The sequence below is a fragment of the Pan troglodytes genome, chromosome 3 (assembly GCF_028858775.2).
Source record: "Pan troglodytes isolate AG18354 chromosome 3, NHGRI_mPanTro3-v2.0_pri, whole genome shotgun sequence".
Lineage (NCBI taxonomy): Eukaryota > Metazoa > Chordata > Mammalia > Primates > Hominidae > Pan > Pan troglodytes.
In genome coordinates, this window is record NC_072401.2 from 157629324 (window position 1) to 157652979 (window position 23656).

Consider the following 23656-nt stretch of genomic DNA (forward strand, 5'->3'; position numbering starts at 1 on the left):
AATAGCAAGTATTGGACAGGATATTGAATGATGGGTGGTTGTAATTTCTTAAGGTGTTAGTATAACTATTTTTTCCTCTAAAGCACAGTGTTTTTAAGTCTGTTTAGAAAACTTCCAGGCGCGGTGGCTCATGCCTGTAATCCCAGCACTTTGGGAGGCCGAGGTGGGCGGATCACGAGATCAAGAGTTTGATACCAGCCTGACCAACATGTTGAAACCCCATCTCTACTAAAAATACAAAAATTAGCTGAGCGTGGTGTCACGTGCCTGTAATCCAAGCTACTCAGGAGGCTGAGGCAGGATAATGGCTTGAACCCAGGAGGAGGAGATTGCAGTGAGCTGAGATAGCGCTACTGCACTCCAGCTTGGGCGACAGAGCGAAACTCCATCTCAAAAAAAAAAAAAAAAAAAAAAAAAAAAAAAAGAACACTGCAAGGGTAATGTCTAACAGCATGGTTTAATAGTAATACAATGTGAGGCCCAAATATAAGTCACATATGATGTGGATTTTTAAATTTAAAAATTTCTAGTAGCCACACTTCAAAAGGTAGAAAGAAACCAGTGAAATTGACTTTAATAATATGTTTTATTTAACTCAGTATAAGCAAAATATGATCATTTCAACATGTAATACATTTAAAATCATTAATTAAATATTTAAAATCAGTGTGTATTTTAAAATCAGTGTGTATTTATACACTTTAAAATCAATGTGTATTTATACACTTTAAAATCAGTGCGTATTTATACACTAAAATCAGTGCGTATTTCTACACTTTAAAATCAGTGTGTATTTATACACTAAAATCAGTGTGTATTTATACACTTTAAAATCAGTGCGTATACACTTTAAAATCAGTGTGTATTTATACACTAAAATCAGTGTGTATTTATACACTTTAAAATCAGTGTGTATTTATACACTTTAAAATCAGTGTGTATACACTAAAATCAGTGTGTATTTATACACTTTAAAATCAGTGTTTATTTATACACTAAAATCACTGTGTATTTCTACACTAAAATCAGTGTGTATTTATACACTTTAAAATCAGTATGTATTTATACACTTTAAAATCAGTGTGTATTTATACACTAAAATCAGTGTGTATTTATACACTAAAATCAGTGTGTATTTATACACTTTAAAATCAGTGTGTATTTATACACTAAAATCAGTGTGTATTTATACACTTTAAAATCAGTGTGTATTTATACACTAAAATCAGTGTGTATTTATACACTTTAAAATCAGTGTGTATTTATACACTAAAATCAGTGTGTATTTATACACTTTAAAATCAGTGTGTATTTATACACTAAAATCAGTGTGTATTTATACACTTTAAAATCAGTGTGTATTTATACACTTTAAAATCAGTGTGTATTTATACACTAAAATCAGTGTGTATTTATACACTTTAAAATCAGTGTGTATTTAAACACTAAAATCAGTGTGTATTTATACACTAAAATCAGTGTGTATTTATACACTAAAATCAGTGTGTATTTTACATTTTGCAGCACATCTAATTTCAGACCAGCCACTTTTCAAGTGCTCAGTGGTCTCATGAAGCTAGTGGCTATCATATTGAACAGTGCAGGTCTACATATACAGGTTATTGATTGGATCTTTTATCCAAAACAATCATCTTAGATACTTGATTGTTTTGTTTCCTCCTTACCAGAAAATTGGATCAACCTTGTTATTTATAAAAACAAAACAAGTAGCTGAGTAGTTGAAGTGGTCATTAAATTAAGAAAAAAGAGTATAGGCTGGTTTATACTTTTTATTCTGATTTATAAGATGTAGTTTTGAATAGAGTGTTTCTTTTGAACTCTAACATTCTATATACTACAACATAATATAAATGGTGATAAAAAGAGTAATAAAGGAAAATGAGTTCTATATGAGGTATTTCTCAAACAACATTTGCAGAAAAGAAAGTGTACTATTTTATAAGTTGCTAACATTAGCAACTTCATGATTTGAGATGATAAAGGATCTTACATTTTCACCTGACAATTCTTTTGCAGTCTTTTAATAAGAAGCAATTATAAAGCACTAAGAAGCACCTATTATCTTTTGACAAAGTTAAGGCTCTTTATAAAGATCTAGTTCATCAGTCAATTACCACCCACATCATATTTCTTTTTTTCATTTGTATTCCTGTTAAAGGTTGTTCTTTCCCTGTCAACCCAACTTACTCTTTTTGCACTTGACAGTAATATTACCAAAGTATTAACTGAAAGAGAATTATGCAAAAGTTGACTACCAAAAGATTTGTACCCTTGAATACACAGGAACAATTTTCACTTGATTTGTGCTCAGTAAAGTGTATCAGAAAGTTCAGAACCCTTCAGACCTCAGGAGGAGCAAATGTTCCTGTCACACTGACCATATATCTTTTTGTGAATTTACCAAAAGTTCTTCCTGATTCATGAATGTTTGAAATTCAAAACTCATTGTATACAGCTTGTTGGATTTCTTGACATGTAAAGCACTTTTAAAAAGAGTTCTTTTAAAGATAGTGTTAATACTATAATAAAAGTTATAAAATTTGCTTTTAAAATATATATTTCTTTAAATATTGTGCTGTATTATAACTGACCATCAAACAACAGACATGAGAGTTGAGATAAGTGGTGACCAGATCCCTGCTGCCCTCAGGCTCACAACTACCAGCATGGAAATCAGGGAGTAATCCTACAGTCACTGCAAGTTCAATGGTGATTTGAACGTTTTACATGTGTAATCCTTGCAGCAATTTATTAAGTATATACTCTTATTATCGACTCCATTTTACTCATGAGGAAACTGGAGCACATAAAGTTTGGGGAACTGCCCAAATGTTAAACAGAGAGTGAGTGGGTAAAGCCAGTATCCATACCCAGACAAATGGATTCCAGAGCCCAAGCTTCCAACTAGGATGCTCGGATGCATCTCATAACAAAATAAGCAAGCGGCTGGCAAGTGGCGTACATCTGGTGGGAGTTTTAACACCAGATGACTGTGTGTCAGGTAACAAAGTTCTAGTCAGGCAAGCAGGCAAGGAGTGTGAAGAAGATATGGCAGGTGGTATTGGCCCTAAACTTTACGACTAACTCTGAACAACAGGATGTGGAAGGCTGGGGCACAAGCAGTGGGGGCTGAGGCAGGGAAGGCAATCATGTTCCCCTAAAGATGGATCACAAGACAGCGATTATAAAGGCTAGACCGGGAGAACCTATATGTTGTGCAGGAGGAAAAACAGCTTGATGCTAATTCGCCCCTCTGTGTATTAAAGGCTTACGTTCTTCTGCCTGATACCCAGATTGGTTCTAGAGTTTTCAGATTTGGGGATTGATGAACTCCAACAGCAAACCCTGATGAGCTGTACAAGTACAGAAAGAATGTCCTTGACTGTATCCTCCCATTAAGGCATCTGCTAAGAGAGCAGTCTTGCTGGATGTGGAAGGAATCCTCCATAAAGGTAGTCAGCCTTAGTCTGCCTCACTCTGCCACCATGACTAGCATTTTAATCTTATTTGTATGGGCTTCTGACAAAGGAAATTTGGGGCAGGGAGGGGGCTCTTTCTAAGGCTTATAACAGGTTCTTCCAGAAATATAGAAGAAATTTTTCAGCTTTCCCAATCTCAGTTAGGTCTGTGCTTCCATAGCATCTGAGTAAAAGACCATTGCTATTCTTCTATCTGTTACAATTTTAATGATTTACTGTCTTCTGGTCAAATAGACTGTGGGAGAAATCAGGTCAGACACTACACATCCAGTCATTAGCTCCAGCAGCCAGTTCCAGAGCCTTGTCACAGAGTAGGGGTTCAGAATTGTCAGGTATCCTTCCTCCAAATACTGGAGAAGAGTTAGTGAAGAAGAATGTCGTTTGTACAACTTGTAAAGTATCTGTTTTTTCCACTTGATGGTCTGTTTTGTGCATTGGCTGTAGATTTATTTACTGGAACGGCCTTCTCATCATATACATGTGCACATCCATGACTGATGCCATGTTGTAGTTTTTAACAAAGCATTGTTGAACATTTGAAGGATAATATCAGAAGGGAATGCTGCGCAGAATATAAAACACTCAAGATTAAAAATTCTTCTGCCTGTAATCCCAGCACTTTGGGAGGCTGAGGTGGGCAGATCACAAGGTCAAAAAATGGAGACCATCCTGGCCAAATGGTGAAACCCCGTCTCTACTAAAAATACAAAAATTAGCTGGGCATGGTGGCTGGTGCCTCTAGTCCCAGCTACTTGAGAGGCTGAGGCAAGAGAATCACTTGAACCCGGGAGGCAGAGGTTGCAGTGAGCTGAGATCGCGCCTCTACACTCCAGCCTGGCAACAGAGTGCAGTCTCAAAAAAAAAAAAAAAAAAGTTTCTTCTCAAGTTTCTAAATTCCCCTGGCTATATTGAATCACATGGCGTCCCAGTGCCAGCCAAAGGACACCTCAGTGAGGAATCTTTCTGTCTTCACTCTTCACCAAGTCCCAGTGCCTCTAAATCTCTCTTGGCCTACCTAAAGGTATCGTCCGTTTTCTTGCATTATTGATGTCTAGAACTTATCACAATTTATTATGAAGTTAAGGGAATAATTTTTAAATTGTTAGCAATTATCCTTACCACCAGATAATAAAACATTGTTGATATATATGAAGACATCCCAGCATTCAGGCATAATGTATGCACTTTCTTCTAAATGGTGCCGTAAAAGAGAACGTGATTTGCAGATATTTGCCATAAGCAACAACCACTCTAAGTGAAGAGAAAAAGTACCTTGCCCCCTCTGGTTTTCACTTAGTAATTTAGGAATTACACGTTATTTATATGGGATTGTATATGTTTATCCACATTTTAATGACTAGATTTAAATTGATTTTAAATTACTATCAATATATTATGATAATCATTAAAACATCATTACATCATTACAAAATCATTTAGAAAGTTTTGCTCCTTTTAAAACTAATGCATGAATTAAGCTGCATAACAACAAAAAAGTATCAATATTTTACCATCACTAACACCATTGAATAATACTGTTTTCATGACCACAAAGTACCATTTTCCCAAGCATAAGTTATTTAGGCTGCCAAATTATACTGAAAACAAATATCAAATGTCACCAAAATATAAAATCTTCATCCATTTTTTTATATCAGATTGCAAGAGAAGAAAGAACCTGATTTGTTCAGTGATTCATATGAATCTGATTTGAGCAGTAAAATTAATAATGACAGTATTGGATTATAGCCCATATAATTAAGAAAACTTCCTGAACTCATACTTACGTAAGTAAATGACTTAAATAATAAATAAATGAGGGATAAAGGTCAATTCTTCCTTACAGAATGATTTCAATAAAAATAATTATGAACAGATCAGTACTTGGGGCAAGGGAAGGAGAGAATTTGGACAGTTGGAGTAATGGATCTAACGTGGAGTGAAATTAATCAACAGGTTAAACTATTCTATATCTTTGTGAGATTCCCTTTACCATAAAAAGTGGTTCGTGTATTTAAAAATGGTTCTCTGTTACACCATCCTTAGTATAATGGAAAAGTTTTTTTTCTCAATGTATTCTCAGGGAATAACCCCATGCTTTTAGTTACAGTATTTTCCCCAGTTTATTTTTTTTGTAAAAGATTACATAATATCAAGTCCTTTTTTCACTCAATATCATAGTTAAGCATTTTTCCACATAGAGTGAGTATTTAATGTTCACATAAAATTTCATCCCGTAGCTGGACCATGATTTTCTCAACCATTTTAGCATAGCCAGACATTGACACTCAGAAGCTGAGGATGGATTGGGTAGTGAGGTACAGCCCAGTTTTCTTGTGCATTTCAGTTGCCTACATGGTACAGCCCTAATACACTGAAGCAAGACCTACTTGTTCATTCAGCACATATTAATTGAGCTCCCACAACGTGCCAGACTCTCGTCTAAGAGCATAGGTTAGATTGATGGAAAATAAACAGAGCTCCTTGCCCTCAGAGGGCTTACCTTCTAGCAGAGGGGGACAGAAAATACACCATAAATATATTAGGTTGGGTCAAAAGTAATTGTGTTTTTGCCATTAAAAATAATTTGCACCAACCTAATAATATAACCATAAATTAAATGATAGAGGATGATGTATTCTATGGGGAAAAAATTAAGCACAGAGGAAAGGAGATCAGGAGTGCAAGGATGGGGTGGGGCTACTTGCAATTTGGAAATCGAGAGTTGGGGCTGGCCTCAATGAAGGTCGAAGGTGATGAGTGAGCAAACACTGGAATGCTGTGTGGTAGGTATTGCAACTATTTGAAAGAAAAGCAGCTCAGGGAGAGACTGCCAGTATTTGGGCTCATGACAGGTTCAAGTTACTTACGTTCCAGAAACCAAAAGGAGAGTGTACCAGGAGCAATCAAGCCTTTTAGTACCTATGAGTTTAATTATAAGAAAGAAAATGTATGTCCCAGGGAAGTTGAGACAGTTCATAATTATCCGTCAATCCAATGTAATAAGGAGATATTTGAAATATCCTGCATGCATTGCTATTCTCACTCATGAAACCTTTTTATGCCTTTGGCAGTTGTCTGCTCCCTGCTTCCTGGTAATGGTTTTTGATGACTATGTATTATTTCATCATATAGCTTATCCACAATTTTTTCACAACTCTTCTTTTGTTGGATATTTGGATTAATTCCAATTTTCAATTATTATAAGCAATGCTACAGTGATATCCTTGCTTATATAAATTATTTTTAAAGAATATAAAAATAATAACCAGCCAGATGTGATGACTCATGCCTGTAATCCCAGCAATTTGGAAGGCTGGGGCACAGGGTCCCTTGAGCCCAGAAGTTCAAGGCTGCAGTGAGCTATGATCACACCACTGCACTCCAGCCTGGCTGACAGAAAGAGACTCTGTCTCTAAATAAAACCAAAAACTCTATTTGCAGTTGACTAGTTGACAATACAGGAAAATGGACATACTCCTAAACTACTACTTTGTATTTAACTGTGTGAAGGGTAATTTGGAAATACATAAAAAACACATTAAACGTTATCAAGAAATTCTTGAAATTTATTCTCTGAAAATAATATGAAATGGGCAGAACATTTTGTGATTAAGAATGTTCATTGGATTATGATTTGTGATAATTAAAAATGAAAACAAATTTAACTTATAAAAAACTTAAATTAATGATATATCTATATATTGAATTATATGGAAAAGATCTCATAGGTAGTACATTGTATATACAATATTGTATACACATTGTATATTATGATTTTATGGCATATTTGTATTTTTTGGTGTCTGGTGGTGGGATGTTTGCTTTTATAAACACTTTGAAACACATGTGTAATAAAGATATAAGTGTTCTGTTAATGTACACAGTAATTTTTGTTCTTTTATTTCCATTTCTTTTGCAATATTTATTGTGGTTGAGCATTTACTAATGAAATGGCGTTCTGAGGGGATTTTTCTTCTTTGTCTTGTGGACTTTTTGACCACCTCTGACCAAATAGAGTCATATATTCTGTGTATTAGAGGTATTTGTGCATGTAGTTCTTTGTCCCCAGCATGCCTAGATCACCAAGCTTGATTTTTTCTACACTTGTCTATATCATACCTATAAGACCGTGCCTGATACAACCGTGTGTCGTTCCCTTCTCTAAATCATGTTAATAATGAGTGCTTATAGACACCTTTAAGAGAATCATTCACAAGACAACAATCATGCAATTTCCAACGTAGCAGCAGCTACTTGGTTTTCTTCCTTCCTTCTTCTCTTTCTCTCTCTTTATCTCTCTCTCTTTCTCTTGTTTGTTGTTGTTGTTATCCTTCCCTTGTTTGCTGTATATTTTCATATCTCTATGTTATTTTAATATAAATTTTGTGGTTTAAAATAGCATATTCATCTGGGTGCTGCTTCTGTTCTGTATAGCCTTGGCTAGAGTCACTCATTCAGCTATATTTAGCTGGCAACTGTCCAAGAAGACTTTAGCCGTTTGTTACGTATCTCAATATTCCTCCACAGGACCTTTTCAACAGTATGTGACCTAAACATGGCAGCTGGATCCAAGTAGTTCAAAGGGACAATCCCCTAAATGCAAGTTCTTAATAAGCCTCTACATAACATTTGACCCATTTGGTCAAAATGAAACACAATGCCAAGCCCAATGTGGAAGAAGATTACCAAAGCGTATGAATACTGGGAGGTATGGGGGTCATCAATATAACAGTCTACAAAGTAATATTTTTTACTAATGGATCCCAGAATGTGCCCAACTCCCAATGTTGTGATGTATGTGTCTCTTCATGTTTTTATGTGAGAATTCCTGCTAGAGAGATTTTATATACATACATACGTGGTACACACACTCACACACACTCATACCCACATGCACACATTCTCCGAGAGTAAAATTGCTGGGTCCTAATTATGTGTATATTTAATTTGCCTTAAGTACTGTCGCAGTGATCTCCAGAATTGCTGTACCTGTGGTCATTACCATCACTAGTGCATGAGAATTCTCATATTCCTATATTCCTTGCCAACATTTGGCACTATACTGCCTACTTTCCTTTCTGGCCTTAACTGCAATCTGACCACCTCATTTAAGAAACTGCAGTAGCTCTTTCTTAATTTGTGGTAGGGTGAAGATCTTGGATAAGAATTAAAAAATCCCCATAATCTGTTCATTCTCTTTTGATCCAAAAGGACTTCTGATTACTCAATTTTATTCCCCTTCCAATTCTTCTAAGCTAATCTTCTTGCTGTTTTGCAAACACACTATGCAAATGCAAATTTGCTGCTGCTGGCATTTGCTTTCAAGCTTCCTTCTCTTTATTTATCCAAGTTCTAACAATCCAGTCTGCAGGATTCAACTGTTTTGAGAAACTCAAAAACTTTAGTAATTATTTCTCTTTATCTTCTCTGAACTAATTTTTACAATAAAGAGTCTGAAAATAAGTTATGTATTGTTTTTCTTTTTCTTTTCTTTCTTCTTTGTAAAAAAAAAAATTAATGTGAGGGCTTGTTTCCCAACTAGAATTCAAGAGAAAGAAACAAGGATATAGTACCTTTTTGTTGTAAGCAATTACCCTTTGAATAAAGGGCATAGCAGGACAAGGGACATAACCTGAAGGTGACTTTGACTTGTCCTTAATGACAGAGAGAGCAGGTAGCCAAGGATCCCCCAGAGAAACTCTGCCTTCAAGCCTAAAACAGCCTGAAGGCTGAAAAACCAGACTGCAGGGTTGGGCATGAGGCCCGTCCTTTTCCAGCTGATTCTTTCTGAATAATGCCCACCTGAGCACTAGGAGGACAGCGTGGAGACTCGGGACGTTTGAGCGCCCTTTGCCGAGGGGAGGAGACTGTCTTCTCTTATTCCTGGGTAGTGACTGGGATTCAGTCTGTGAGATGGGGGCCTATTAATGGGAACCCTTCACGCTTTGCTGAGAGTGTTTTCTCCTTTCCCCCCAATAAATTTCGTTCCCCCCTCATCCTTCAAAGTGTCTGTGTGTCTAACTTTTCCTGGTCATGTGACAAGGACTCGGTTTTTTCTACAACATTAATAATGGCAGAAACTCTGCCAGTGATTTAGAAAAATATATTAATTTATTCAAGACATCTTAGTGGTAACTGACAGAAACCTGTATAACTGAATTGTATGCTGTGGTTTGTTAGCCTATGAATTTCTAAATGTCATTTAAAATTGACATTTGAATCCTTCGAGTTATTTTTTAAAATTAACTTACAGTCTTCTTTCTGCAGGCATTTAATTAGTGCACATGTGTACGATCTGATGAAATAATGGATTGGCATAAAAGTTGCCGGACACTATTATAGGAATAATTACTGGACCAGTTATGGAAATTGTTGGGCACTTTGGTAGTGTTTAACGTTTTTTCTTATTTGTTCCCTACTCCTACTTCCAACTCTGGTAAAATTTATCTCAGTTGATTCTAGTGAAAATTTGAGATACATATCCCTTCTCATCTGACTTCTGTTCCTCCCATTTCTCATCCTTAACTCTGATTTTGGATATAGGCATTCCATTGAGACCCTTTTAATTCTTGCTAAGTCTTGAGACTTCGAAGGAAACTTCCTATCACCTTAAATCTAAAGGTAATGTCTTACATGCCAACACTCACTCTGCCTTCAGATGAAGGCAGTGAAGCTCTACTAGGCTTTCAGAATGTTAGTAATGGGATGACTTAGTAAGATAAGCAACAAAGTAAATACAACAGTCCTTACATTATGCATCTTTTCTAAAGTTGGCCATTTATTTCTTGCTGACTATATACATTTATTTGTTTTCTGAATGATTTCAAATATTTGTTCTTTGTTCACGATAAAAAAAATTGCATAAACTTCTGAGGATCACTATTTATAGAAAAATAGTTAAAATACAATTCATTCACCAACACTTATCTGAAATCTATTCTTATTTAGAATACTTTTTCCCTAGTAACTATGACATTTACTGTGATTATCTTTTCACACCACAACAAAACAACCTAAGAAGCTGGTCAATATCTATATTAGGTAGATTGGCCAATACCTACCTGAAAGTCATACAATATACCCTCCATCACGTTACAGGTGATAAAATATAAGTGTGACTGTTCATTCACCCTGTTGACTCTTTTGGCGTCACAATTTCTGTAGCAGGTTTGCTCTCTTCTGAATCCGATCAAAATTACACAGATACCCAGTCATCTTTCAGCTGCAGCTTCTTCCTACTTTTCCATGATTTCCTGTTCTCTAGGACATCTCAAATTCCATCTGCCCTTCAATGCCTACTGAGCTCTTATAGCAAAAAATCAATGCTCACAAATTAGTTTGGAAAAATCTTTATCACAAGATAATGGGGGATTTCTGAATTTTTATGTGCTACTAGTGATTGTATAAATTGGTACAGTTATGTCAGGGAGCAATTTGACAATATGTAGTCAAGGTAAAGATGCATATGCCACAAAATTTTATCAATTTCACTTCCAGGTTCATACCAAAAGGTAATGTATACAGAATTTCACTGCAGTATTTTTGTTATAAGTGGAAATTTGGAACTATGTAAATATGCATTTGTAAGGGAAAATCAATCAATCAACCATAATATACGTATGGATGTAATTTTGTGCAACAGTTTAATAAACCACATCTTTATTTGTTAACATGAACACACTTTAAACAGGTAAAATTGAAAAGTAGTTTTCAGACTAATGTACATAGCATGATTTCATATAAATAAAATAGGATGGAAATACGCCAAAATATAATGTTGGTTAAATCTGAATTGTGTTAACCATGTCCAAAAATTTCATAGGTTTTTTTGTGATAATTCTTTACCACTTAAACTACTTATTTCCTTCCTTATCCATTATTTGCCTGCCTTTGAGTAGGTTTTGCTAGGGATATTTAACTGCAGGTACAACTTTTCCAAACTTAATTTTGTTTTTTCCTTGGCATTCAATCTCCATGGATATGACATCAACAAGATTTTCAGGTACTTCCTTCCACAAACACATCTTCATTCTAGGATTATTGTCTACTCCTTTCATTTATATTTAGGTCTATAAGTAAAGTCATAAATCTTTTATTATAACATATAACTTCAGTGGAGAGATTAAATTTTTATTGTATATACCATACCTCAGTTGATTTGTTAACATGAACATGTTATTTCTCAAACCTTCCGGCACAGATTTTCTATATAACATGCATTTCCTGCTACTATGGTAGTTACCAAAGGCTCATGAAACTTCAGATTCCGTCTGCAATAGGGGAGCATAACCATAACTCAGCCTTCAAGAAATAAATTTTTTCAACAACATAAGATTTCAGGTGTGTTAGTCCGTTTTCACGCTGCTGATAAAGACATAGCCAAGACTGTGAAGAAAAAAAGATTTAACTGGACTTACAGTTTCACATGGCTGGGGAGGGCTCAGAATCATGGTGGGAGGCAAAAGACACTTCATACATACTCTCAGCAAGAAAAAAAATGAGGGAGATGCAAAAGCAAAAAGCCCTGATAAAACCATCAGATCTCATGAGACTTATTCACTATCATGAGAACAGTATGGGGGAAATGGCCCCCATGATTCAAATTATCTCCCACAACACATGGGAATTATGGGAGTACAATTCAAGATGAGATATGGGTGGGACACAGAGACAAACCATATTACTAGGTATCATTATGAAGCACTGACCATCTACTTCCCAACCAATTGAATGTACAATGGGAAAATTCCTTTTTCATTCGCAGCACTCTGGCCAGGAAATAGCAATGTTACATGAGTGTTCTTACCAGAGAATCATTGACATTGGCTTAGTCCGTACATAATAGTCCTACAAATGCACTCCTCTAGCCTGAGTCTCTATCATCTTGAGCCACTGCCTCCTAACTTTTAAATACACTTTTTTTTTTTTTTTTGGGACAGAGTCTCGCTCTGTTGCCCAGGCTGGAAGGCAGGGGTGCGATCTCAGCTCACTGCACTCTCCACCTCCCAGGTTCAAACAATTCTCCTGCCTCAGCCTCCCGAGTAGCTGAAATTGCAGCTACTGGCTAATTTGCACCCCTGGCTAATTTTTTATATTTTTAGTAGAGATGGGGTTTCACCATGTTGGTGAGGCTAGTCTCGATCTCCTGACCTCAGGTGATCCACTTGCCTCGGCCTCCCAAAGTGCTGGGATTACAGGCGTGAGCCACCCTGCCCAGACTAAATACACTTTTAAAAGCAGTTTTAGGTTTACACACACACACACACACACACACACGCACAAAACTGAGTGAAAAATACAGAGCTCCCATATACCCCCTTAACCTACCACCCCCAGTTTCCCCTATTATTAACATCTTGTATGATTGTGGTACTTTTGTTGCAATCGATAAGCCAATATTGATGCCTTATTACTAACTAAAGTCCATAGTTTATGTTAGGATTCACTCTTTGTGTTGTACATTCTATGGGTTTTGACAAATGCATAATTACATGTATCTAACATTACAGTATCATACAGACTAGTTTCACTGCCCTAAAAATCCTGTGTGCTCCATCTATTCATTTTTCCCTCCTTCCCTCAAGCTCCTGTCAATCACTGATATTTCAAAATTCTTTATGGTTTCAATAGTTTTGTCTTCCCTGGCATGCTATATCAGTGGAATCCTATGGTATGTAGCCTTTTCAGATTGGTATCTTTCACTTAGCAATATGCCTTTAATGTTCTTTCATGTCTTTTCATGGTTTGATAGCTCATTTATTTTTATGTTGCTGCCCTATTATTGCAATCAAGATCTTATCAAATCCTTCCTGACTGAGGATATGTGCTCTTTCCCAGGATGTTTGGGAAGGGGATGCTCCATTAGTGTAGAAACATTTATTGTCCCTTGTATCTCTACATTATCTTTTCAGGCAGCTTCCAGTAATGCCATGTCCCCTGGGTCCTTTATGAATATTCTGTGGGTGAATCACCAGTGATAAATGGATATACAGAAGTATGAATATGATCAACATAACTTGAGGGAAAAAAACCCAAATTGTGATTCCAACCTGCTCTTCTTTTAGGCAGGTCATCAAGGGATACTATTGATATACTTTCTTTGAATAACTCAAACAGAGTTGTTGGGTTAACTTCAGAGTTTGCCTTCAGGTCACTTCTCCACTTTTGGGGAAAAGCAAATCCAGGGGTTGTCTCAGCATGGATCCTGACCCATACCCCACCTTGAGAGAATTAAGAGTCTTAATTATCTTGCTCTGAGGCTCTCTCTCAGGAAAAGAATAATAGCATCCTTTCCCATTTGTCATTGAGGTGCTCTCTTCCCATCTCTCACAGTTTCTCCCTTTCCATTTTCACCTGTCTCATCTCAGACTTGTCCTCTTCAGGTAAGATTTTTCTCATTCAGTCATTCTACCATCTACAGGCAAGTAGCAGAAACAGCCTTCCTTGAACATCCCCTTTTGTCCATTTTCAAGAAGGAGTACTGTTAGAAAGGTAAAGATTACTGGACTATTCCTACCAGAGGCACTGGTGTTCTATCTGTTCCCTTAGTAATATTTATACTTTCTGAAGAATCAGCATAATGTTTGCATGGTGATTCTTCCCAGGATGCAGGGCACACAAGTGCAATTCCAGATCTGGTACAACTCGATGAAGTAAAATAAGAAAAATGTTTTTGAGGCGAGAAAGTCAGAGAATATCCTTGGACCTTCATCCTCATCCCCATATCCCAGAAACCGTTTCAAAGGTGTTCCTGCTCCACTATCCCTCATATTCAGATAAGGTATTTACTCAGGAGTCAGCTCAGCTCTTCATGCCTCTAGCACATCCTTCCCATATTTTAGTAAAGGTGTTTTCATCCCAGTTTGAAGGTGGTAGGGGATATAATAACAAACAATGTTAAGCTTCTTACCTCATGTAGGTACATACTAATAGCAGTGGCATGTCACCTTGTAAATAAAATGTAGTTGGTGGGAACCAAACTGATCGACAATCTGTTTTTCCAAACCTTTAAGGAGGCTTAAATTTAATAATCTCCATTCTCAGCTAGTTAGCTCTTCCATGACATCAACCCCATTTTATCTCTCTCAAACAAAATACAGTTGCCCCTTGAACAACATGGGTTTGAACTGCACTACATGGCTTTTCTTCCACCTCTGCCACCCCTGAGATGGCAAGACGAACCCTTGCCCTGTCTCTTCCTACTCAGCCTACTCAACATGAAGAAGACAGGATGGAGGGCTTCATAATGATCCACTTCCACTTAATGAGTAGTAAATGTGTTTTCTTCGTGATTGTCTTAATAACATTTTCTTTTCTCTAGCTAACTTTATTTTAAGAATACAGTGTATAGGCTGGGCACGGGGGCTCATGCCTGTAATCCCAGCACTTTGGGAGGCTGAGGCGGGAGGATCACGAGGTCAGGAGATCGAGACCATCCTGGCTAACACGATGAAACCTCATCTCTACTAAATTAGCCGTGTGTGGTGGCGGGCGCCTGTAACCCAGCTACTCGGGAGGCTGAGGCAGGAGAATGGTGTGAACTCGGGAGGCAGAGTTTGCAGTGAGCCGAGATCCCACCACTGCACTCCAGCCTGGGCAACAGATTGAGACTCTGTCTCAAAAAAAAAAAAAAAAAAAAAAGTACAGTGTGTAATACATATAATGTATAAAATATGTGTTAATTGACTGTTGGTGTTATTGGTAAGGCTTCCGGTCAACAGTAGGCTACTAGTAGTTAACTTTTGGATGAGTCCGTAATGATATGTGGACTTTGCACTGAACAGGGGCTTGGTGCTCCCAACCCTTGTATTGTTCAAGGGTCAACTGCATATGTATTTGTCGTTTTCTTATCCCAGGAATATTGGAAGATAAATTCATGAGCCATATGTGATACTTAATATTTCTTAAAATATAGACTTCCTCAAGTTCAAAAAATAGGAGCGTTTTCTCAATTATATTCTGCTACTTGACCCATTTTATGTTAGACACAACAAAATTTGTGGAGTCCTTCTATGAATCACTCAAAATACAAATTGTTTCAAGATTTTTCAATATATTGAAAAAAAGGGGTAAGAATGGTATCTTCTAGCTGAGTTTATTAAGGGGTGTCCAACCTTTTGGCTTCCCTGGGCATCACTGAAAGAAGAATTTTCTTGGGCCACACGTAAAATACACTAACACTAATGATAGCTAATGAAATGGAAAAAAAACCATCCACACATCATTTTCATAATCTCCACCACTACAGATAAGCAAAAAAAGTTATTGCATTCAAAGGGTTACACATGGCTATAATTAGAATCAATATTTGGATAAGTAGGCCGGGCCTGGAGGCTCACGCCTATAATCCCAGCATTTTGGGAGGCTGAGGTGGGTGAGTCACTTGAGGTCAGGAGTTCGAGACCAGCCTAGCCAACGTGGTGAAACCCCATCTCTACTACAAATACAAAAATTAGCCAGGCGTGGTGGCAGGTATCTGTAATCCCAGCTACTTGGGAGGCTGAGGTAGGAGAATCGTTTGAACCCTGGCGGCAGAGGTTGCAGCATAGGTTGCAGTGGCTGAGATCACACCACTACACTCTAGCCTGGGCGAAAGAGCAAGACTCCATCTCAAAAAAAAAAAAAAAGATAAGTAGAGGAATTGCAATAAAGTCAGAAGCTGCATGCCACATCTGTGGGAGAATTTCTCCAGAGTATTTACCCAAGATTGGGATTTCTGAGTCATGAGATATTCGTATTCCTAATGTTAGTACCATGAAATTGCACTGGCCTCATTCCCACGGAACTAGCACTTGCTTATCATTAAGCTGGAAAACAATATCAAGACTTTTAGGAGTTATTCTCTTACATCTGGGAGAAATTGCAATACCACCAAGAATAAATTAGGGGATAGATTCTTTGACTTGATTATTATTTCTTAAATATGTTTGAGAAATCTTCTAAAAGTCACCTTTAATTGAATATTCTGAGACACCAAAAGTAGATCTATTACCCGAGTGGGAGAGAGAACACTGAAACTCCTGAGTTTCCTCTCCGGACTAAATATGTAAATAGAAGTACTTGGGAAAAAAATGAGAAAATGCCATGTATTTTCAAGATAGTACAGATTTAACTTTATTTTCACTTAGATTGATGTTAAGTACCACCTGTATGGGAAACAGATTTCTGTCCCTCCAAAAGTCATTTACAATAGAACACTCCAGATAAAAGGGAAAAAAAAGTATGTTGAATCTTAATGAAAATAAAAATTCTTTAAAACTTTATAAAGCATAAATTATACATATCATTTCTTGAATAAAGAAATATTTTGTTTCCTCATGTATAGTTTATTTATTGGGTCTAGTTTACATATTTAGTCATAAAAAATGTCTCTTTTTCACTACACCAATATTCATTCATTGAGAAACATTTATGAGATGTCTATTACATAATCTTGACTGTTCTAGGTGGAGGGAGCACAAAGGTGAAAAAGATAATTCCTATTTCTTTATTTCATATATGTATATATACACATACACATATATATACCCATATATATATACATACACATATATATATACACATATATATACACACAGACAAAGACAAATAGAAAGAAATATATATGAAGAGATACATATCTTTAATGGCTTTTATCGAACTCTCAAAACTATAGCAAAGTGACGTAACAATGAATTAGTCATGATAAATCTGAAGGTATCATGAAAAGAAAAGGAAACTATTTTATTCTAAGTGACCATTAACACTCCTCTATCCTATTTTTATTTCCCAGATGATTCTGAGGTGGAGGAGTCCACTGGGTCATTTCAGATATCTTCAGCAAAAAGAAAATGCATATCCAGTAGAAATTGGTGAATAGATATTCAATAATTTCTATGATCGTGATCAGACTGGCCCCACAAAATAGACCCAGCTGACCACCAAGATCTGCTGTAATAAAACCAATAAAGATTGAATGTCATTATTTTTCATAAAAAACAAATATTATTAGAAGTTACATTAGTTGAAGCAAAATAGAGTCATAACTGAGATGAAGATTGGTTAATTTTATTATTTTAACATTTGATATGAATAAGGTAATAGCAATTGGTAATATCAAAGTGATATTCATACGAATCATCATAAAAAGCAGAGAAGAAAAGCAAACATAAAATCTGATTCCAAACATATAATTCTAAGACTTTGGAGGATATAAAATCTCGGTAAATTCATTAGAGATTCTAGATAATTACAAACTCATTTCTAGGTGTTAAATGAAGAGCAGAAGAGTGCCATCCAGAAGGCACTACTGGATGATGATGTTTTCCAGAAAATTAATTTCCAAGCAAGTTGTGACATCAAGTGTCAAAACTGTATTTCTTTTTATGCATTCATAATATTTCCTTTAACCAAAAATTAACATAACATTGCCTTTTTGATATTTTAAAATTTGTACTTATATTTACTGTTTGTGCTTTTTTATTGCGGTAAAATATATATACCCTAAAATTTACCATGTTAACCATTTTTAAGTGTACAGTACTGTGGCATTAAGTACGTTCACATTGTTTTGCAGCCATTCCATAATCTTTATCTATTTGCAGGATGTTTTCATCTTCCCTAACTGAAACTCTGTATGCATTAAACTCTAACTCCTCATCCTTCCTCTCCTCGGCCCATGACAACCACTCTTTTACTTTCTGTCTCTGAATCTGATTACTCCAGCAGTGCTTTCATAAACAGATTACATTATTAATCATTATCTCATTGCCCTAGGCCATTCTTAGGACCATTCCGTTTTTGTAAAGTGTGATAATGAAGTATAGGCTTCTCCAAGAGCTTTGGCAAATTTACATATTTCCTCCATATTCAGGGTCTCAGCTGTGATGTCTGACTGCTATCACTTTTGCCTGAGTCTAATCTTCTGTCTCCGACACGGCTTCCTCTAAGATGCGGTGAGATCTAGGAAATTAGCCATTATGTTTATTAGGGACTGTGGAGAAGGCAAGTGAGCAGGCAGTGGTTGCCTAATCTTGCTTCCTCAGGTTCTTCTTTTTAAGCCATTCTAGGGTAGAGCCCTGTGTGGAGGTATGAGGTGGCTGACATTTACCCAGGTGTAGCATTGCTGAAACATTCTACAAAGTCACTTGATGAGCGATCTAATGGTAAAGTTTGATGTGAGTGTGAGTAGGAGATGAAACACCACCAGCTTTTTCTTTATAAAAGTCCATGTGAGGTTGTACAGTGTTTTCTAGGGAGTGGAAATATGTCAGATTTAAATAGCAGCTGAATGACAAGTTCAATTGATTCTTGTCCTCCACTGGTAAGCCAAACCTTAAATATCAAAGAAAAAAAACTGATAAAAATTTTTAAAAATAAGGAGCAATTAGGCCGGGCACAGTGGCTCATGCCTGTAATCCCAGCACTTTGGGAGGCCAAGGTGGGCGGATCACGAGGTCAGGAGATCGAGACCATCCTGGCTAACATGGTGAAACCCCGTCTCTACTAAAAATACAAAAAATTAGCCAGGCGTGGTGGCAGGCGCCTGTAGTCCCAGCTACTTGGGAGGCTGAGGCAGGAGAATGGTGTGAACCCCCTGGGAAGCGGAGCTTGCAGTAAGCCGAGATGGCGCCACTGCACTCCAGCCTGGGCTATAGAGCGAGATTCTGTCTCAAAATAAATAAGTAAATAAATAAAATAAGGAGCAATTAAATAACACTTACCAAGTAACTCAGACACACTCACTGCCTTTTGCTGCTGGGTTATCTTATAGTTTAGGTCACTATAGTTAATTTCAATTTTTACAAGATTCTCCCTAGGGATAAAAAATAGAGTTAATATAGCTTAAGATTGTCAGCATTACTTTTAATTCCCGTCGAATAAAGGTAATATTCATTTTTGTTTTATATGCTATTTAATGTTAAACTGGACACAGAATTGTTAATATTAATCACAATTAGCAGGATGTAGAAGGCATTTCGTCATGTTGGTTTTTAAGAAAAAATAATTTTCCCCAATAATTTTTCTGCACCTCATTCCTGAGAAACTAGAAAAAGACATTAAATGTAAATATCTACTGAATAAAATATTTACAAACATTTAAATGTGTGTTTGATTTTCATTCAAATCTTGGTTCTGTCTTTTGTTACTTACATGACCTTCAAGAAATCACATTGTTTTTTTTAAGTCATGGTTTCCTCAAGAGTAGTCAGGATTTTAGAGCTGAGCTCACAGAGTTGCAGTGAGGCGAAATTAAATTATGTATATGCAAAATTGACACAGAGCCTGACGTATATTGGGTGTTCGATGAATACTAATTATTAACTATATGTCATTAATATACCTAGGCAAAGACTCTGTTTTCTTAATGTCTGTTTGAAATCTTTATACATGACCAGAGTGGCTAAACATCTTTTAAAATGATACTAATAGCTCATTACACGGTCTTGAAAGCCCTCACTTTCTCTATCACCAGCCTAGACCCCTACCTTGAACTTCAATAATATATTCAGTTCATTCTTATATTTCTACTTGGATGTCTAATAGATGTTCCAACTTTAATACGTTCCAAGTCAAATCCTTCACATTTCCCTTATTTATAGTGTAAATTTTCACACTCCATAGCCAGTCCATCAGGAAAGCCCATTTTTTATGTTACCTTCAAAATATATCTGGACTCCTACGACCTCTCACTCCATTCAAAGCTACCACCTTTGCCCAAGCCTTCATGACCTCTCACCTGGATTTTTGCAATAGCTTGCTAACTGGTCTTTCTGTTTCCAACTTTAATGCACCCCACTTCAACAAATATTGTCAGGAAGGACTTTCCTGACAATAATCCACAACCCTGAGAACAACCCTCCCTGACCCTGGCTTCGCCACACTGCTTTTCTGCCGCCACTCTCTCACAGCACTTAATGCCATCTGACATGACTATATACAGTGGTCACCAATTTCCATCCCAGTGGACAGAAGTGCAGCAAGGCAGGATTTTTGTCTTTTGTACACTGAGGTATCTCTAATACCTAGACGACTCCTGAATCCTAACAAATAATAGGTTGTCCCTTAGATATAAGTAAAATGGACAAATAAGGGAGCAAATTAAAGATGAAACCAACAAATGAATGGATCAATATTACCCTGTCAGTGTTATAAGATGAATCTGAAACCAAGCACCTCATGATTTTAAAATGGCAATAATAATAATAGTATTCATTAAGAGTGGATACTATTAGCCGAGTTTCCTAGAATTATGTGGTGATCTTTAATACACCTAAAGAACATGGCTGTAAATCACTCTCCTTAATGTTTACAATTTTTGAAATCAATAATTCCAAATATACTTAATTCAAAATATATCATTAATATGTTTACTTAATTTCCATTGGTTTAACCCTGAGTAACAGGAGAATGTACTATGTTTAAGTAGATAATCAGGGACTACAGTAATATTTACAAATGATAAAACAGTTCGCAAAGTAATGGAAAAATAAAGTTGTCTTGGAAGTCCAGAAATTTTAGTAATATTCCAATCTCTTTGGCCCCCATTGTGCTCCTAATTTGCATGTGCACTGATAATATTGTTTAATTTCCCAAGCAGAACATTCATAATCATATCCAAGCATTATCCACCTGTGATTTTGAGAGAAGATAAATTCTTCCCCTGCAAAAATATTGTGATATTTGCTCAATTTCTCTCAGGCAGTTGTTTTGTCTAATCATTTGGGTCTCACTGAATCTGTGCCTCATGGCAATAGTGAAATTGTTCAGGATTTAACAGGATTTGAGTCCAAAAATATTTGTGTCAGGAGAGGCACAATTATAAAGTAAAAACTAAAAACTGATTTTTTTTATTGTATTACAAAATAGTTTTTAAAAAAGCTTCCAGATGCTTGAACAGGAGTGCTGCATTAGGGGAATGAATTAATCTGGCATAAAGAAAACAACTTTATACAATTTTTATTTCAAAATTTGTTAAGTTAAAACAGAACAATTTTTAAAATTCACTTGTTTTACTAATGAAGTTGGCCTAACTTCAGACACAATTTACCCTTATCTTCAAGGGTAAACTCCACACTGCCTGCTACAGTCAACCTAAGCCTCTCAACATTTTGAGGTACAGCAGCAGCCTCATGAGGCCGTGGATTGACCATGAAGTAGCATTTATTTCTGTCCCAGGAAGACAAACATACAGCTCCATGGTTAAGTTAGGGGTCGCTTCTTTTAAAATGACTGCTGCTAACATTTCACATTTGCCGTCCTGACAAACTGCATTTCTGTTTTCTGATTTACCACTCTCTAATTTCCAGTACCTTTGCACAAACCAGTTGCTTAATTATATGTGTGACTTCTAACTGTCTCTGTGTGGGAGTTGAACAACCCCTGAGTCCAGCCACCTTTGTTCAGCTGCTCACCTTAGTCTTCCTGGTAATGGCCTCCACTATTTAAAACCATGTAAGATCCCTACATGTACATTATGTGATAGGATTAATTGGATAATAATTCATAATTATATGGACAGGAAACAGAAAAATACTGGGTAGAAGAGGGCGGTTCCCTGGCAAAGGCCCACCCTCAGACCTGGATACCCGTGGCCCTAAATGAGAACAGACATTTCTGTTTTTGCACCCAAAAAGTTGCCTTTTGGCCCACTACACCCCCTATCCTGCCTCCATATGAAACCCAAACCCCAAGCTCCAGAAGAGACGAGAAGACCAGCAGATCAACAAACCAGTGATGACAAAATGATGTGGCAGAGAAAGAGAGAAGAGGAGGCACATCTGAACACCAAGGGGAGCTCGGCCGGGGGTGTTCAGAGAAGAATCTAGCCACAGGCTGCCTGACTCCACACGAAGATCACAATCCCACTCCATACCCCCTTCTGGCTCCCGATCCATCTCACTGAGAGCCACCTCCACCACTCAATAAAACCTTGCACCCATCCTTCAAGCCCGTGTGTAATCCAGTTCTTCTGGGACACTGGGAAAGATCATGGGATACAGAAGGCTGTCACACTGGCCCTCTGCCCTTGCGATAAGGCAGAGGGTCCATTGAGCTGATTAACCCTCCAGCCATCTGTAGACAGCAAAGCTGAAAGAGCTTTGTAACCCTAGGGTTGCAGGCACCCAATGCTAGACACTACCATGGGGTAGGAGCCCAAAGCGCTCCCCCTGGCCTCTGCATCTGCCCGTCTGCATGCTCTCCATAGGAGTTTGAGCTGCGGGGATACCGAACAGGCGAGCAACACCCTGTTGCACATTTTGCAAGGGGAATCAGAGAATTCTCCCATTTCAAGAATAATCTGAGTTTTGGAAAAAAAAAAAGAAAAAAACAGCATTCCCTAAGATCCTCTTGTTTCATACATGGCTTTCTTTTCTGATTCACCAGTATGTCTCCAAAATCATGCCTACTTTCTCTGTATATTAAGTAATTATGAAACTCAGATTTCTATCAACCAAAAGACACAGGAAGTGCTCTTCTAAGTCATATTTAAATACATCAGGAACAATATTAAAAGCAAATCAGTTTCCCACATTAAAACAAAATACATAAATAGATGTCTGTGCTGGAGTCGGAAGTGTAAACAAACATAATTGTAAATTTTACAGCCTGTTTATCATTTTATCTGCTGTTTGAAATCACTCCATTAGCCCTGTTTTGATGAAAATGCTTTTTCTTTCTGTAAAGACCACTTTATTACCTCAGCGTTTACATGGGAATATCTTTTTTTATTTTATTAAAGTAAGCACAAGGCTAATATTGGAATCTAAGCATGCTTTCCAAATTATGCACACATCTGTGAAAATGTACGCCAACATTAAGTTAGTTAACATATTTTTATTTTAATAGATATAACTACAAATACCAATATACTGTATATATTGCTGCTTCATGTCCTAGTTCTAAAAATACAAAGAAGAAACAAAGAGAAATGCTAACGTTGCTTCCCTGTTAAAAAACGAAGAGTTATTTATGAAGCTTGATTTGTAATTTTTAAGAGGCTGTATGGTATAGCAGAAAGAGGACTAATTTAATTCTCAGTTAATCAGGGGATGTGGAATCATGTATCTGAGTTGCAAAGACATGGGGACCAGCGTCAAAGTTCTTGGGCATAACTTCTTTCTGGGCCCCTGACTACCTTCACAGAACCATTTCTTAAAATACGATGTCCTTCA

The 23656-nt window shown here is 36.8% G+C and overlaps 1 protein-coding gene across 1 annotated transcript in view; it reads right to left on the reverse strand.

The window, feature by feature from the left end:
• Positions 1-17109: 17109 nt before the first annotated feature.
• ASIC5 (acid sensing ion channel subunit family member 5) overlaps positions 17110-23656 on the reverse strand; it is a 36396-nt gene continuing 29849 nt past the window's right edge. The window contains exons 9-10 of the mRNA XM_001139934.4: positions 19205-19296; positions 17110-17432 (exon numbers count right to left, since the gene is read on the reverse strand). Of these exons, the coding sequence (XP_001139934.1) occupies positions 17242-17432; positions 19205-19296 (283 nt within the window). The 3' untranslated portion in view covers positions 17110-17241. The remainder of the gene's footprint in view (positions 17433-19204; positions 19297-23656) is intronic.